Source organism: Procambarus clarkii, chromosome 92 (genome assembly GCF_040958095.1).
Source record: "Procambarus clarkii isolate CNS0578487 chromosome 92, FALCON_Pclarkii_2.0, whole genome shotgun sequence".
NCBI lineage: Eukaryota > Metazoa > Arthropoda > Malacostraca > Decapoda > Cambaridae > Procambarus > Procambarus clarkii.
The window spans coordinates 15,051,322-15,067,954 of NC_091241.1; the positions used below are offsets into that span (position 1 = coordinate 15,051,322).

At 50.3% G+C, this 16,633-nt stretch overlaps 1 protein-coding gene across 1 annotated transcript in view; it reads left to right on the top strand.

The window, feature by feature from the left end:
* Positions 1–16,633, top strand: part of LOC123775002 (hypoxia-inducible factor 1-alpha) — a gene marked incomplete in the record, with an annotated part of 263,924 nt that overhangs the window by 179,531 nt on the left and 67,760 nt on the right. The window contains 1 exon segment of the mRNA XM_069318978.1: positions 6,766–6,953. Within this exon segment, the coding sequence (XP_069175079.1) occupies positions 6,766–6,953 (188 nt within the window).

Sequence of the window (16,633 nt, forward strand, 5' to 3'; positions counted from 1 at the left end):
TTCCCTCTAGCTACGGTTCAGGTATACGCCAAGTTCAGTGTCCCAACAGTACACTGTCCCAACGGTGCAGTGTCCCAACGGTGCAGTGTCCCAACGGTACACTGTCCCAACGGTACACTGTCCCACCGGTACACTGTCCCACGGTACACATGTTGGTGCGGGCCAGCGGTGCCCCTCCCAGCTTGGGTGCACCCTCCGGGTCCTATTAATACCCGCCATTTTTGACACTATTGACTGTTGATAAAATCAGAATTACTTTGTTTACATTGTGTGTTGTGGTTGGCTCAGCTGTTGAGGTCCTCTGGTTGTGTGGGTCTAGGATCTTACCTGCGGTGGTCCACACTGTGGTCCACACTGGTCCACACTGTGGTCCACACTGTGGTCCACACTGTGGTCCACCCTGTGGTCCACCCTGTGGTCCACCCTGTGGTCCACACTGTGGTCCACACTGTGGTCCACACTGTGGTCCACACTGTGGTCCACCCTGTGGTCCACCCTGTGGTCCACACTGTGGTCCACACTGTGGTCCACCCTGTGGTCCACACTGTGGTCCACACTGTGGTCCACCCTGTGGTCCACACTGTGGTCCACACTGTGGTCCACCCTGTGGTCCACCCTGTGGTCCACACTGTGGTCCACACTGTGGTCCACCACTAGTCATGGGGCCACGCACCCTGTCCTAACATTATACCGTCATCACCCTCCCAGGAAGCATTAGAAATATTGCCGAAATAATAGTATTTTATTCAGGAAAAATACATACATTGATGCATTTACAAACATAAGTTTGGATTTATAGATAGAGCTAGTGGTACATACAATACCTAAAGTCACTAATACGCACAGCGTTTAGGGCAACAATGGTGGATGTATTCAAGAGTTACTTAAGTAAGTTCTTGCAAGGAGTGCCGGACCAACCAGGCTGTAGTGGATATGTGGGCCTGCGGGCCGCTCCAAGCAACAGCCTGGTGGACCAAACTCTCACTAGTCAAGCCTGGCCCCGGGCCGGGCTTGGAGAGTTTAAAAACTCCAAGAACCCCATCAAGCAGGCTGTTGTGTTCAGCGGCCGTGACCTCGTTGTTGTGACACAAGTGAGATTTCTGTCATCCTAATACCACACCTCTCCCCCCCTTCACCCCCCCATCACACACCTCTCAGTATCCGCATGTGTGGCCGCCCCCACACACTGCTGGGTGCCAGACTCGTGACCAGACCACGTGGCGCCAGGGTCTTGGCACTCCTCGCAAGGCAGTAGGCGCGTGAGAGGACGTGGGGGTGGCACTACGCGGTGCCAGATGAGGGGGGGGGGGAGCAACTGCGTGACGAGGCAGGTGAGGGAGGGACGCAGGTAGGGAGGGAGCAACTGTTCTCACCTGTGCACAAAAATACACAGACGTATTGGCCGAGATATTATCCATACGGCAAAAATAGGTCATTACAGATACAGCTGTTGTCGGGAAGGCTGGCACTCAGAGTTTGGCAGTGACCTGTGCCATGTGACACATTCCCCCCCCTCCTTGCATGGCACCAGACGCTACTGCCAGTGTCAGTACCGAGTGACACTGTCGCCACACATACCGTGCCCTCCAGTGTGACGACGAGTGTGAAGGCTGAGGGCGTTATGGTGACAGTGTTATAGGCCTGCCTGATAACACCGAGGTGTGGCTGGGACTTCTCGGTGTAATAACCTAGGTGCGGTGGAGTCCTCTTTGGTAAGATAACAGTGACAAGATAACACTGCTTGTGCGGTATTGGTCCGCCTGTTGTTGGAGGTGGTGCGACCTATCACTGGCTACCTATCACTGTTTACCCTCAGTAACTTCCTATCAGTGTTTACCTATCAGTGAGTAGCGGGAGATCTAGCGGGCAAGTTGATGCCCTTGTGTGATCGCCCTCCGGCTCTCCAGCGTGTTGATAAACTGTGGTGACCTTGGGCACATAGGCTGGCTGCCGGCTCCTCGTCAAATACGCTGTCGGTGACAATTGTTTTGTTAATATCGTGTGTATACAGTGATGGGTTGGGGTGAGGAGGGGCGGAAGATGGCCTTCAAGGTGGACTGGACCCAAACTGTCCTGCAAATCCTGGAGATGATTTGGTACTGTTGTGATAAGCTTAGAACTCTCTTCGCTAACCACTACCAGTTTTTCCAGCGGAAGTAGCTGCGGTCTATTGTGTGGGGTTGTTCGGCCACAGCTGCATCGAGTCTATCGTGGAGGCTGCAACCGTAGCCCCAGAGCACACTACAAGGGCAGCCTCGAGGCTATCGTGGAGGCTGCAACCGTAGCCCCAGAGCACACTACAAGGGCAGCCTCGAGGCTATCGTGGAGGCTGCAACCGTAGCCCCAGAGCACACTACAAGGGCAGCCTCGAGGCTATCGTGGAGGCTGCAACCGTAGCCCCAGAGCACACTACAAGGGCAGCCTCGAGGCTATCGTGGAGGCTGCAACCGTAGCCCCAGAGCACACTACAAGGGCAGCCTCGAGGCTATCGTGGAGGCTGCAACCGTAGCCCCAGAGCACACTACAAGGGCAGCCTCGAGGCTATCGTGGAGGCTGCAACCGTAGCCCCAGAGCACACTACAAGGGCAGCCTCGAGGCTATCGTGGAGGCTGCAACCGTAGCCCCAGAGCACACTACAAGGGCAGCCTCGAGGCTATCGTGGAGGCTGCAACCGTAGCCCCAGAGCACACTACAAGGGCAGCCTCGAGGCTATCGTGGAGGCTGCAACCGTAGCCCCAGAGCACACTACAAGGGCAGCCTCGAGGCTATCGTGGAGGCTGCAACCGTAGCCCCAGAGCACACTACAAGGGCAGCCTCGAGGCTATCGTGGAGGCTGCAACCGTAGCCCCAGAGCACACTACAAGGGCAGCCTCGAGGCTATCGTGGAGGCTGCAACCGTAGCCCCAGAGCACACTACAAGGGCAGCCTCGAGGCTATCGTGGAGGCTGCAACCGTAGCCCCAGAGCACACTACAAGGGCAGCCTCGAGGCTATCGTGGAGGCTGCAACCGTAGCCCCAGAGCACACTACAAGGGCAGCCTCGAGGCTATCGTGGAGGCTGCAACCGTAGCCCCAGAGCACACTACAAGGGCAGCCTCGAGGCTATCGTGGAGGCTGCAACCGTAGCCCCAGAGCACACTACAAGGGCAGCCTCGAGGCTATCGTGGAGGCTGCAACCGTAGCCCCAGAGCACACTACAAGGGCAGCCTCGAGGCTATCGTGGAGGCTGCAACCGTAGCCCCAGAGCACACTACAAGGGCAGCCTCGAGGCTATCGGAGATATTTATATAACACAAGAAGGTACATTGGGTTGTAAGACTACACTCTAACGTGTTCTTACAGTCTTACAAGCCACTAACACACACATCGTTTCTGGACGAGAATATTGGAGGCAGAGGCCGAGGCGAGAGTGGGATGAAGACAGGGACAGGTCTCTGCCAGTATCAGCGATAAGGAGCAAGATAGAACTAGTAGCAAGAGGTCACACCTGGACCCCAGTACCACGCTCACACCGCCCACCACACCACCGGCACATCCTCCTACCTTCTAGGCCTATCCAAAAGTTGCCGGAAATAGTCCAAAATATTATTTTGAAACCTTACAGAGACGATGCTATGTTTGCGAAGAAAGCCGAGGTCTTAAATTAAATGAGAATGTAAAATAATAGCCGAGAGAAGTGTTATATTTGTTTATGCAATGCCATGTAAACAGATAATCATATTTGTAAATAATCTCCAGCTAAGGTTAAAGTAATCACAGTTGTAAACAAGACTCTGGAAAGCGTCCCTTTAAGGTAGATGACTTGTAAACTGTCCCAGGAGAGAGGTGCAGGCTATGCTGGGTGTGGTTGATGGGTGGAGTTATCGTTAGTGGAGGGAGCGGGAGTCTGGCACAGTGACGAGTGCCGGAGATGAAGAGCAACATCCCAGATGATGCCTGGTGGCACCTCCAGCCCTGTCTGTACCTGGGCACGCCGCCCCCTCCAACACTGCCTCTGCCCTTCCTCACCAACCCTCTCCCCTGGCTCCACCCGCGCAGGCATACCTACGCCACACACAGGTAAGCTAGACACAGGTACGCCAGGTACATCTACGCCAGGTACATCTACGTCAGACACAGGTACGCCAGGTACAGCTACGCCAGGTACATCTACGCCAGACACGGGTACGCCAGGTACATCTACGCCAGACACGGGTACGCCAGGTACATCTACGCCAGACACAGGTACGCCAGGTACATCTACGCCAGACACAGGTAAGCTAGGTACATCTACGCCAGACACAGGTAAGCTAGGTACATCTACGCCAGACACAGGTAAGCTAGGTACATCTACGCCAGACACAGGTACGCCAGACACAGGTACGCCAGGTACATCTACGCCAGACACAGGTACGCCAGACACAGGTAAGCTAGGTACATCTATGCCAGACACAGGTACGCCAGACACAGGTAAGCTAGGTACATCTACGCCAGACACAGGTACGCCAGACACAGGTAAGCTAGGTACATCTACGCCAGACACAGGTAAGCTAGGTACATCTACGCCAGACACAGGTACGCCAGATACAGGTACGCCAGGTACATCTACGCCAGACACAGGTACGCCAGGTACATCTACGCCAGACACAGGTACGCCAGGTACATCTACGCCAGACACAGGTACACCAGGTACATCTACGCCAGACACAGGTACGCCAGGTACATCTACGCCAGACACAGGTGTTACGGTCACTGTGGACCAGTAACCGGGTTCTTGATGGATGAACCTACGTGTTGTATTCGACCCCAAGTTAGTAGTGGCTTTCAAGGAATTGGCAAGACATTGCAATGGATTAATAAGGGATGAACAAAACACTATTCCCTTCACCAATATATTTACAACACCATAAATAGAGATAATAAGGGAATATGGAATATTACTATACGTATATACAACAATGTCGCTCTCACACAAGACACTTAACACGCACACAATGCAGTATTCGTCAATCCCAGTGTGTCCACCACACCCGGTACCTTCTCCAACCGTACTGGGGAACACTGGCGAGTTTTTCCTTGTACGTGGGCCAATCCACAGTGTCACAAGGTGCCTTTACCCCACTGTCGCCCTCCAACTGCACGCTGGTAGAGGACTTCAACCACACACTGACCGGAGTCACGCCACTATACAGGGGTAGCGATCCCCTGGCAGGAGTCCCTAGCAAGAGGCTAGCAGCACTCCACTACAGGCACCTCACTGTTGTCTAAGTACTCTCCCAAGGCAATTCCCGGGTACGCCGATCTCTAGCCACACTGCTAAGATCGGCGGCGGCTTACGTGGTCGTCTTCCAGGACCAAGCGGAGAGTACGTGGAGTGCCCAAGGTAAACTGTCGTCCTCAGTACAACTGCTGCCCCAGGTCACCTCTGGGGACACAGACACGTCATCAGTTAAGTGGAAGGTACTAGTAAAACCAGGAAGCAACACTTACTCTCTGGGGACGTTGACATTGTGCTCCGTAGCACAACAGATGGCGCTGATCTTGAGCCACCACCTCACCAGAGGTCATCCACAAAGATCTCTGTCTGACCAAGGCAGGAATCTTGAACCATTTGCCACAGTCACGCCACCACCCATAGATGGCGTTGTCTACGTAGCGTCCAGTTACAGGGGAGTTTGAGTACTGACTCATAGATGGCGCTGGAATTACCAGGCCATACTCACAGCGGTGACGAGTCCGTAACAACAGGTAATATTTAGGGGTTAATGTCTCCCTTGCCATAATGGGGTGAGGCAGGGGTGTGGGGTGCTGGTGTGAAGGGGAGGGGGCTGCTGGTGTGGAGGGGGGATATTCGTGGGAGCCTCATCCTATCCATGGGAAGTGACCTGTTAAATTCTCTCTCACCCCCACCCTCACCCTCTCTCTCGCTTTATGTCCCTCTTTTCCTCTCCCTCTCTCCCCGTCTCTACCTGTACCCGTCATCCTGTACTGACCACCTGGGGGTAGCTTAATGCACAAAACGTTGAGCTCTGGCTCTTTGGTCCCGCCTCTTAATCGTCAACCACTGGTGTACAGATGCCAGAGCTTCTCAAGCTCCATCATATCTACACTTGAAACTGTGTATAGAGTCAGCCTCCACCACACCACTGCCTAATGCATTCCATTTACTAACTACTCTGACACTGACAAGTGTTTTCTAATGTCTCTGTGGCTCATTTGGGCACTCAGCTTCCACCTGTGTCCCCTTGTTCGTGTACCACCCGTGTTAAATAGTCCATCCTTGTCTACCCTGTCAATCCCCCTGAGAATCTTGTATGTGGTGATCATGTCTCCCCGAGCCACACTGTGGACGTGTGGCTGTGTCTGCCCCTCTTACTGCCCTCCTTGGTGTTCCTCCTCCATTATTATTGGACCATTCTGGCGCTACAATACTTTGTCCAACCTTTATTCTTTATTGTGTTGTATGGTAACATTACAGTGTTGTATGGTAACATTACAGTGTTGTATGGTAACATTACAGTGTTGTATGGTAACATTACAGTGTTGTATGGTAACATTACAGTGTTGTATGGTAACATTACAGTGTTGTATGGTAACATTAGTGTTGTATGGTAACATTACAGTGTTGTATGGTAACATTACAGTGTTGTATGGTAACATTACAGTGTTGTATGGTAACATTACAGTGTTGTATGGTAACATTACAGTGTTGTATGGTAACATTACAGTGCTGTATGGTAACATTACAGTGAACACCAGAGTAACAATGTCCCACGGGGTGTTACAGGAACAGTGAGAAGCGGAAGGAGAAGTCTCGGGATGCAGCAAGATGTCGACGCGGGAAGGAGAGCGAGATCTTCACGGAGCTGGCCAGCGCCCTCCCACTCCCGCCCCAGACGGTCGCCCAGCTGGACAAGGCCTCCGTCATGAGGCTCACCCTCGCCTTCCTCAAGACCCGCGCCCTCTGTCAGGCAGGTGGGTACTACACTACTCCTCCTCCTCCTCTTGCTGGGTACTACACTCCTCCTCTTGCTGGGTACTGCACTGTGTTGTGGTGGTGGGGGTGTGGCTCCTGCTGTTGTGGGGGTGTGGCTCCTGGAGGGTGTGGTGGTGGTGGTGGGGGTGTGGCTCCTGGAGGGTGTGGCGCCAGTAACAGTTGAGTAAGAGAGCGTGTAAGAGAGGTGCCAACAATGTGGACGAGGGGGGTTGGCATAATGGGGGGGGGGGTGCCCCGTGCTGTATTTGTGCCAGGGAGTGCACTCCTAAATGGTCTCTTGTGTCATCCCTGCCCCCTCCGTGTGTGTGTGTGTGTGTGTGTGTGTGTGTGTGTGTGTGTGTGTGTGTGTGTGTGTGTGTGTGTGTGTGTACTCGCCTAGTTGTGGTTACGGGGGTTGAGCTCTGGCTCTTTGGTCCCGCCTCTCAACTGTCAATCAACTGGTGTACAGGTTCCTGAGCCTATTGATACCTGGTTGATACCTGGTTGATGGGGTTCTGGGAGTTCTTCTACTCCCCAAGCCCGGCCCGAGGCCAGGCTCGACTTGTGAGAGTTTGGTCCACCAGGCTGTTGCTTGGAGCGGCCCGCAGGCCCACATACCCACCACAGCCCGGTTGGTCCGGCACTCCTTGGAGGAATAAATCTAATTTCCTCTTGAAAATGTCCACGGTTGTTCCGGCAATATTTCTTATGCTTGCTGGGAGGACGTTGAACAACCGCGGACCTCTGATGTTTATACAGTGTTCTCTGATTGTGCCTATGGCACCTCTGCTCTTCATTGGTTCTATTCTACATTTTCTTCCATGTCGTTCACTCCAGTATGTTGTTATTTTACTGTGTAGATTTGGTACTTGGCCCTCCAGTATCTTCCAGGTGTATATTATTTGATATCTCTCTCGTCTCCTTTCTAGTCTAGTTCTAGTCATCAAACTATCGCAGGCCCTTCACATTCTGTGGAGACAAAGCCTAGATACTGGCGTTATCCCTGACATACTAAAAACAGCAGAGATAGCACCACTCCATAAAGGAGGAAATAAGGCAGAGGCAAAAAATTACAGACCGATAGCACTAACATCGCACATCATAAAAATTTTTGAGAGAGTGCTAAGAAGTAAGATCACAAAATACATGGAATCACAGCATCTCCATAACCCCGGACAACATGGTTTCAGAACAGGGCGCTCTTGCCTGTCGCAGTTGCTGGACCACTATGATATGGCATTAGATGCTATGGAAGACAAACAAAACGCTGATGTAATTTACACAGATTTCGCAAAAGCTTTTGATAAATGTGACCATGGTGTTATTGCACATAAAATGCGTTCAAAAGGAATTACCGGGAAAATAGGCAGATGGATCTACAATTTCCTGACTGACAGAACCCAATGTGTAATAGTCAACAAAATAAAATCCAGCCCATCAACCGTGAAGAGCTCAGTCCCCCAGGGTACTGTGCTTGCTCCAGTACTTTTTCTCATCCTCATATCGGACATAGACCAGAACACAACCTATAGCACTGTATCATCCTTTGCAGATGACACTAGGATTTTCATGAGAGTTGGCAACATAGAGGACACGGCAAACCTCCAATCAGATGTTGATCAGGTCTTTCTATGGGCTACAGAAAATAATATGGTATTCAACGAGGATAAGTTTCAGCTCATGCGCTACGGAAAAATTGAAAACATAAAAACAGGAACCACGTACAAAACGCAGGCAAATCATAACATAGAACGAAAAGGCAATGTAAAGGACCTGGGTGTACTCATGTCGGAAGACCTTACCTTTAAAGAACACAATAAAGTAGCCGTCACAACTGCAAGAAAAATGACAGGTTGGATAACAAGAACTTTTCACACTAGAGATGCTATACCGATGATGATACTTTTCAAAACGCTTGTGCTATCTAGAGTGGAGTACTGCTGCACAATGACAGCCCCTTTCAAAGCTGGAGAAATTGCTGACCTAGAGAGCGTGCAGAGATCCTTTACTGCTAGAATCCACTCAGTAAAACATCTAAATTACTGGGACCGACTAAAGAGCCTAAATCTGTACTCCCTTGAGCGCAGGCGGGAGAGATACATAATAATTTACACGTGGAAAATAATTGAGGGGCTGGTCCCAAACCTGCACACAGAAATAACACCACATGAGACCAGAAGACATGGCAGGATGTGCAGAATACCCCCGTTGAAAAGCAGAGGTGCAACAGGTACTCTGAGAGAGAACTCTATCAACATCAGAGGCCCGAGACTGTTCAACACGCTTCCACTACACATAAGGGGCATAACTGGCAAACCCCTCACAGTGTTCAAGAGAGAACTGGATAAGCACCTCCAAAGGATACCTGATCAACCAGGCTGTGACTCATACGTCAGGCTGCGAGCAGCCGCGTCTAACAGCCTGGTTGATCAGTCCAGCAACCAGGAGGCCTGGTCGACGACCGGGCCGCGGGGACACTAAGCCCCGGAAGCACCTCAAGGTAGCCTCAAGGTAGGTAGTGAGTACATTTGGAGGGCTTTGAGACGATCCCAATAATTTAGGTGCTTTATTGCATCTATGCGTGCCGTATATGTTCTCTGTATTCCCTGGGCTCTATCATATCTACACTTGAAACTGTGTATGGAGTCAGCCTCCACCACCCTGTGTGTGTGTGTGTGTGTGTGTGTGTGTGTGTGTGTGTGTGTGTGTGAGAGAGCTCGAGAGCGAGCGAGCATATGTAGTTTATATGATAGAAAATTCGGTTTGGATTTGTGAGAAAGTCGGGATCCAGGAGCTATAACAGGTCGACCCTGCAGGCACAAATAGTAAATATAGACACCCTCACTTGCCCTCCTTGATGTTAGTGACTTGCTGGTCACGTAACAACGTGCTTGCTGGGAACGTAATCCTGTTTAAAACAGGATTACCTTCCCTCTGGCTGTTTGTCTGAGGTCCCTCTACTTACTGTCTCCTGCTGACTACTTCACCTGCTGGCCACTGCTTACTACCTCTCTCTACTACTGGCTGCTTCCACCTGTCGGCTAAAGTTCAAACAGCTAAAGTTGAAACACATGCAAGCAAGCAAGCAAGCACCCTCGCATTCATGAGGACAGAACACGAGATCACAATTGATCAAGATAACGGGTTCCTAAACATTAGGAGAGTGGCGGAGAAGCAGCTCTCGGGAACAATATAGCGTCAGTCACATTAGATTCAATTTCTTTCTTTATTATGCACCCCATACCCATTCCGTGGGCGGTGGTGTAAAGGATTACAGAGGCACATGATCGGTTCAGGAACTGAACCCTCTAGGGAAGGTAACTGTCAACGACCGGGGGAATGACACTTAGAATGATTAGCAATCACGTGAGCAATTAAACAACAGCCTCCAACAAGTGTTTAAGCTGGAAGCCAATTTGCCAGTGGAGGTAATGTGCCTGACTAAACGGCCACTGTCACAGGAAGGACTCGCACAAACGCCAGTGAGACCAGAAGTAGTTAGGAAACATCTACAGCAACTGGATATGTCAAGAGCTGTATGACCAGGCCAGGTATCGCCGGGGAGTCTAAAGAAGGCAGCAGAACCACTCCTGTTTCCTCTCCGGAAACTGGAGAACTTACAGAATGTTGGACAATAGCTAATGTGGGTCCAGTATTAAAAAATGAGAAGCTGGGAACGGCTAAACTACAGCCAAGTATAATAAATCATCCTCTAAGTTACTAGAGAGAAAACCCTGCTTGACAAATTTATTAGAATTTTACAATAACATTGGACTCAAACAAGAAAGAAAAGCAGAATGAGTCTGCACATTCCTCGACTGAAGAAAGCATTTAATACTGTCCCACACAAGCGACTCCTACCCAAGCTATAGGGAGCAGGCTGATGTATCCGGTAAAAATCTAAAGGGGGGTCAGGGAGTACCTCTCAGGAAGGAAGCAAAGGGTTACAGTGAGAGCGGAGATACCAGAATAGAGAGATACCAGAATAGAGAGAGGATACGAGTGGAGTACCGCAAGGGTCGCTGCTGGGGGCCCATCCTGTTTCTGAAACATGTTAACAACCTAACATGAAATTAGCTCCTTCGTATCAGTGTTGACAGATGATACACAACTAACGAGTAAGGAGAGTTAGATTATTATTCACTACAAACGAATTTGGACACGTCAGAAGTGGCATGAATAATGGCTGCACCCAACACAGTGCAAAGTTTTGAGGATGGCACCAGGAGTGGAACAAGCAGCAGAGAGCCGTGTAGGATGATGGGAAGACATATACTTGTATCAGAACATGAGAGAGACTTGCCAGTACACATCAGTCCAAATCAGAAGCAAACATCTGCAGCATTTACCATACTGGTCAACATTAATAACATTTACCATACTGGTCATATGATGGATGATAACATGATAGGATGGATTATGTGAACGTTCAAATCCAGGAACCGTCTCAAAGGTCTCAAAATGCCAGGCTCGGGGAGCAGAATAATTTGCGAAACTCTCTCCAGGTATGCTGCAGGTGTGTCCTGGGCCCTGTACACAGCCCTGTACACAACCCTGTACACAACCCTGTACACAACCCTGTACACAACCCTGTACACAACCCTGTGCACAACCCTGTACACAGCCCTGTACACAGCCCTGTACACAGCCCTGTACACAACCCTGTACACAACCCTGTACACAACCCTGTACACAGCCCTGTACACAGCCCTATACACAGCCCTATACACAGCCCTGTACACAGCCCTGTACACAACCCTGTACACAGCCCTGTACACAGCCCTGTACACAGCCCTGTACACAACCCTGTACACAACCCTGTACACAACCCTGTACACAACCCTGTACACAACCCTGTACACAGCCCTGTACACAGCCCTGTACACAGCCCTGTACACAACCCTGTACACAGCCCTGTACACAACCCTGTACACAGCCCTGTACACAACCCTGTACACAGCCCTGTACACAACCCTGTACACAGCCCTGTACACAACCCTGTACACAGCCCTGTACACAACCCTGTACACAACCCTGTACACAACCCTGTACACAGCCCTATACACAACCCTGTACACAGCCCTGTACACAACCCTGTACACAACCCTGTACACAGCCCTGTACACAGCCCTGTACACAACCCTGTACACAACCCTGTACACAGCCCTATACACAACCCTGACCACAACCCTGTACACAGCCCTGTACACAACCCTGTACACAGCCCTATACACAACCCTGTACACAGCCCTGTACACAACCCTGTACACAACCCTGTACACAACCCTGTACACAGCCCTGTACACAACCCTGTGCACAGCCCTGTACACAGCCCTGTACACAGCCCTGTACACAGCCCTGTACACAACCCTGTACACAGCCCTGTACACAACCCTGTACACAACCCTGTACACAGCCCTGTACACAACCCTGTACACAGCCCTGTACACAACCCTGTACACAGCCCTGTACACAACCCTGTACACAGCCCTGTACACAGCCCTGTACACAGCCCTGTACACAACCCTGTACACAACCCTGTACACAGCCCTGTACACAGCCCTGTACACAACCCTGTACACAGCCCTGTACACAGCTCAGGCTAGACACTCAAATGTTCGTAATTAGCATGGAACCCTCAACTGTAACAGGGCAAGACAAGACTAAAAACGGTCCAAACATATGCAAAGAGGCTCGTTCCTGAGCTGAAGGGTTTGATCTTATTACCGGATCAGCCGGGCTGTGGTGGGTACGTGGCCCTGCGGGCCGCTCCAAGCAACAGCCTGGTGGACCAAACTCTCACAAGTCGAGCCTGGCCTCGGGCCGGGCTTGGGGAGTAGAAGAACTCCCAGAACCCCATCAACCAGGTATCAACCAGGTATCTATGGTGAAAAATGGAGCGGGAACTTGCCACACTGGAGAAAATGAGAAGCAATGGTAACATGATAAGGGCATACTAAGGCAAATTGATGAAGCAGGCAGTGAACCATTGTTGAAGTAAAACAGTAGGCAAGATGGGCATTGTTCAACATTAAGAACTTTTGATCGAGAGGTCATAGACGGAAACTGAAATAAGTTACAGAAATGCCTGACAAATGTTTACAATATTAGAGCCCCTAATGAAGGGAATAAGTTTGGCAAAATTGTTGAAACTAACTCGATACAAAGTTGTAAATACAATTCAAATGTGCGAAATGAATCATTGCATTAATCTATGAAAACACACATGCACAATCTCACACACACACACACACACACACACACACACACACACACACACACACACACTCACTCACTCACTCACTCACTCACTCACTCACTCACTTACTCACTCTCTTTTGGTTATCATCAAGACTTAATGTCAATTAAGTTGCCTTACAAGAGGTAGTCACGGGACTACACGTCGTGGTGGGTCTCTCCTGCTGCTACGTCTTCCCCTCCCCTCCCTCCTCCCCCCTCCCCCTCACCATCACGAGGGTGACTCTGACTCCACCTCCCTCTAATATAGCACATGAAGGTGAGCATATATCACCCCCTCTGGTCCCCCTTCACCCTCCTGCTCCCCCCCCCCCCCTCCTCCCGTTCACAACAACACAACCCTCAATTCATGTTTAAACTTACAAAAGAATCTTTTGTGTTTGACAGATCGTTCGTTAGTAATGATGTATGTCTTTTAGTGTTGTTGAGGCAGTGTTGTGGTGGTGTTACACGGGCCTGTCAACCCGTGATACACCCTGGAAATTACCGTCCCCGCGGCCCGGTCCTAGACCAGGCCTCCTGGTTGCTGGACTGGCCAACCAGGCTGTTGGACGCGGCTGCTCGCAGCCTGACGTATGAGTCACAGCCTGGTTGATCAGGTATCCTTTGGAGGTGTTTATCAAGTTCTCTCTTGAACACTGTGAGGGGTCGGCCAGTTATGTCCCTTATGTGTAGTGGAAGCGTGTTGAACAGTCTCGGGCCTCTGATGTTGATAGTTCTCTCTTGAACACTGTGAGGGGTCGGCCAGTTATGCCCCTTATGTGTAGTGGAAGCGTGTTGAACAGTCTCGGGCCTCTGATGTTGATAGTTCTCTCTTGAACACTGTGAGGGGTCGGCCAGTTATGCCCCTTATGTGTAGTGGAAGCGTGTTGAACAGTCTCGGGCCTCTGATGTTGATAGTTCTCTCTTGAACACTGTGAGGGGTCGGCCAGTTATGTCCCTTATGTGTAGTGGAAGCGTGTTGAACAGTCTCGGGCCTCTGATGTTGATAGTTCTCTCTTGAACACTGTGAGGGGTCGGCCAGTTATGCCCCTTATGTGTAGTGGAAGCGTGTTGAACAGTCTCGGGCCTCTGATGTTGATAGTTCTCTCTTGAACACTGTGAGGGGTCGGCCAGTTATGCCCCTTATGTGTAGTGGAAGCGTGTTGAACAGTCTCGGGCCTCTGATGTTGATAGTTCTCTCTTGAACACTGTGAGGGGTCGGCCAGTTATGTCCCTTATGTGTAGTGGAAGCGTGTTGAACAGTCTCGGGCCTCTGATGTTGATAGTTCTCTCTTGAACACTGTGAGGGGTCGGCCAGTTATGTCCCTTATGTGTAGTGGAAGCGTGTTGAACAGTCTCGGGCCTCTGATGTTGATAGTTCTCTCTTGAACACTGTGAGGGGTCGGCCAGTTATGTCCCTTATGTGTAGTGGAAGCGTGTTGAACAGTCTCGGGCCTCTGATGTTGATAGTTCTCTCTCAGAGTACCTGTTGCACCTCTGCTCTTCAATGGGGGTATTCTGCACATCCTGCCATGTCTCCTGGTCTCATGTGATGTTATTTCTGTGTGCAGGCTTGGGACCAGCCCCGCTAATATTTTCCACGTGTAAATTCCCGCCTGCGCTGAAGGGAATGCAAATTTAAAGCTTTTAATCGGTCCCAATAATTCATATGTTTTATAGAGTGGAGTCTAACAGTAAAGGATCTTTAACAGCCTCTCCAGGTCACCAATATCTCCTGCTCTGAATGGGGCTGTTAGCGTGCAATAATATTCCACCCTTGAGAACTGACAAATATTTGTTTTCTGTGCATAGATTGGTTAGGTTAGGTGTGTGGCTTGAGTTCGTGCATTTTAATACCCTATATTTTTTATATATGGCAAATGAGAATTGGCTGGATGACTCCCATGTTCTGTTTGTGTAAGAGAAGATGGGCGATGACAGTGAGAGAAAACGGGTGGGTGGAAGGAGGTACTCAAGCAATGAGTGACCTCCTGTCATGGCGTGTCGAGCGGGGGGGCTTGAGGCTTCATACAATATTGCTTTATCTAATAATTTGTTGTTTCTATATATGTTGTCCATATTCCTTCTACTGTTTCTCCCTCTGTTTTATTCCCCTCTTCTACAATCACTTCATCCTTCTCTTGATACCTGGTTGATGGGGTTCTGGAAGTTCTTCTACTCCCCGGTCCGAGGCCAGGCTTGACGTGAGAGTTTGGTCCACCAGGCTGTTACTTGGAGCGGCCCGCAGGCCCACATACCCACCACAGCCCGGTTGGTCCGGCACTCCTCGGAGGAAACAATCTAGTTTCCTCTTGTCGGAAAGAGTTGTGCTAGCCTTGTACCCTTTGCGTTATTTTATTGTTTCCTCTCACACGAAATTCCCGTCGATTCTGGCCGTTGTTGACGGAGGTGGCTTCCACAACCTCCTCTTCCAGGCCATCCCACGTGTTGACCGCCCGTACACGTTTACCACTATTTCCTGACATTCCTGCCACTCACTTTCTTTTCCAGCTTTCTCCATCTGTGTCCTCTTTCCTGCTTTCTCTTTTTCCCTTTCTTGTTATTCCCCTCTCCTGCTCCCCTTTCACATTCGTTGCTCCCTATCCTCCTCCTACTTATCACCCCCCCCTGCCTTCTAACCCCCCCCCCCTCGTGCTCCACATACCACTCCCCCTCCCACGTGACTACCTGTTTCTTCGCCTCGTTCAGGTGACCTTGTCGGCCCACTTGCCTTAGTTGGCGAAGCTCAGCGCGACAGTTGTGTAAGAGCCGGGATCGGGGGGGGGGGAGGTTTTTTTTTTTTTTTTTTTTTTAGTTTTTACTCCGAGGCGCCAGCGTGAGTGGACACGCTGCCATAGCAGCATGTACAACAGTCCCCAATGGGAAGAAAACCCGCTGGGTTGTTCATCCTGTCACTTGTACCCAGACACAGCTGGGACTTGCTTAACTGTTTCAAGTGAACAGTTTATCAAACAAGATTAACATTTGTCAACCCTTAAAAACTTACGTTAGCTTGCGGGTGCAAAATGGGAGAATCTTTTGAGAACAGCATTTATGTTTAACAGATAATATTTTCATAAGTCAAACAATGTGGGATTTACTATGCTACACATTTCTAATGTCTCAGATGTCGACACACTCACAGGTAGTGGTCAAGGCCGTGTCCATCACTCACCACAGATGCTGCAACTCCGCTGCTCAACTGTTGTTTCCATCCCGAATCTCCATGGATATTTGTATCCAAGACGGATTCTCGCTATTACTGATTCTCTCCCTCGTCCTCCTCCTCCTCTACGTCTATAATGATTGGGATTGGCAGCTGCAACCATGTTGTACCAGCGTATAGGTTCACTGGTTTGTGCTTCTATCCTCCTTTCCTCAGTTATCTTGTCACGGTGATGTGAGTTGTAAAGTTAAGTGGGAACAGGCAAGTTATTTC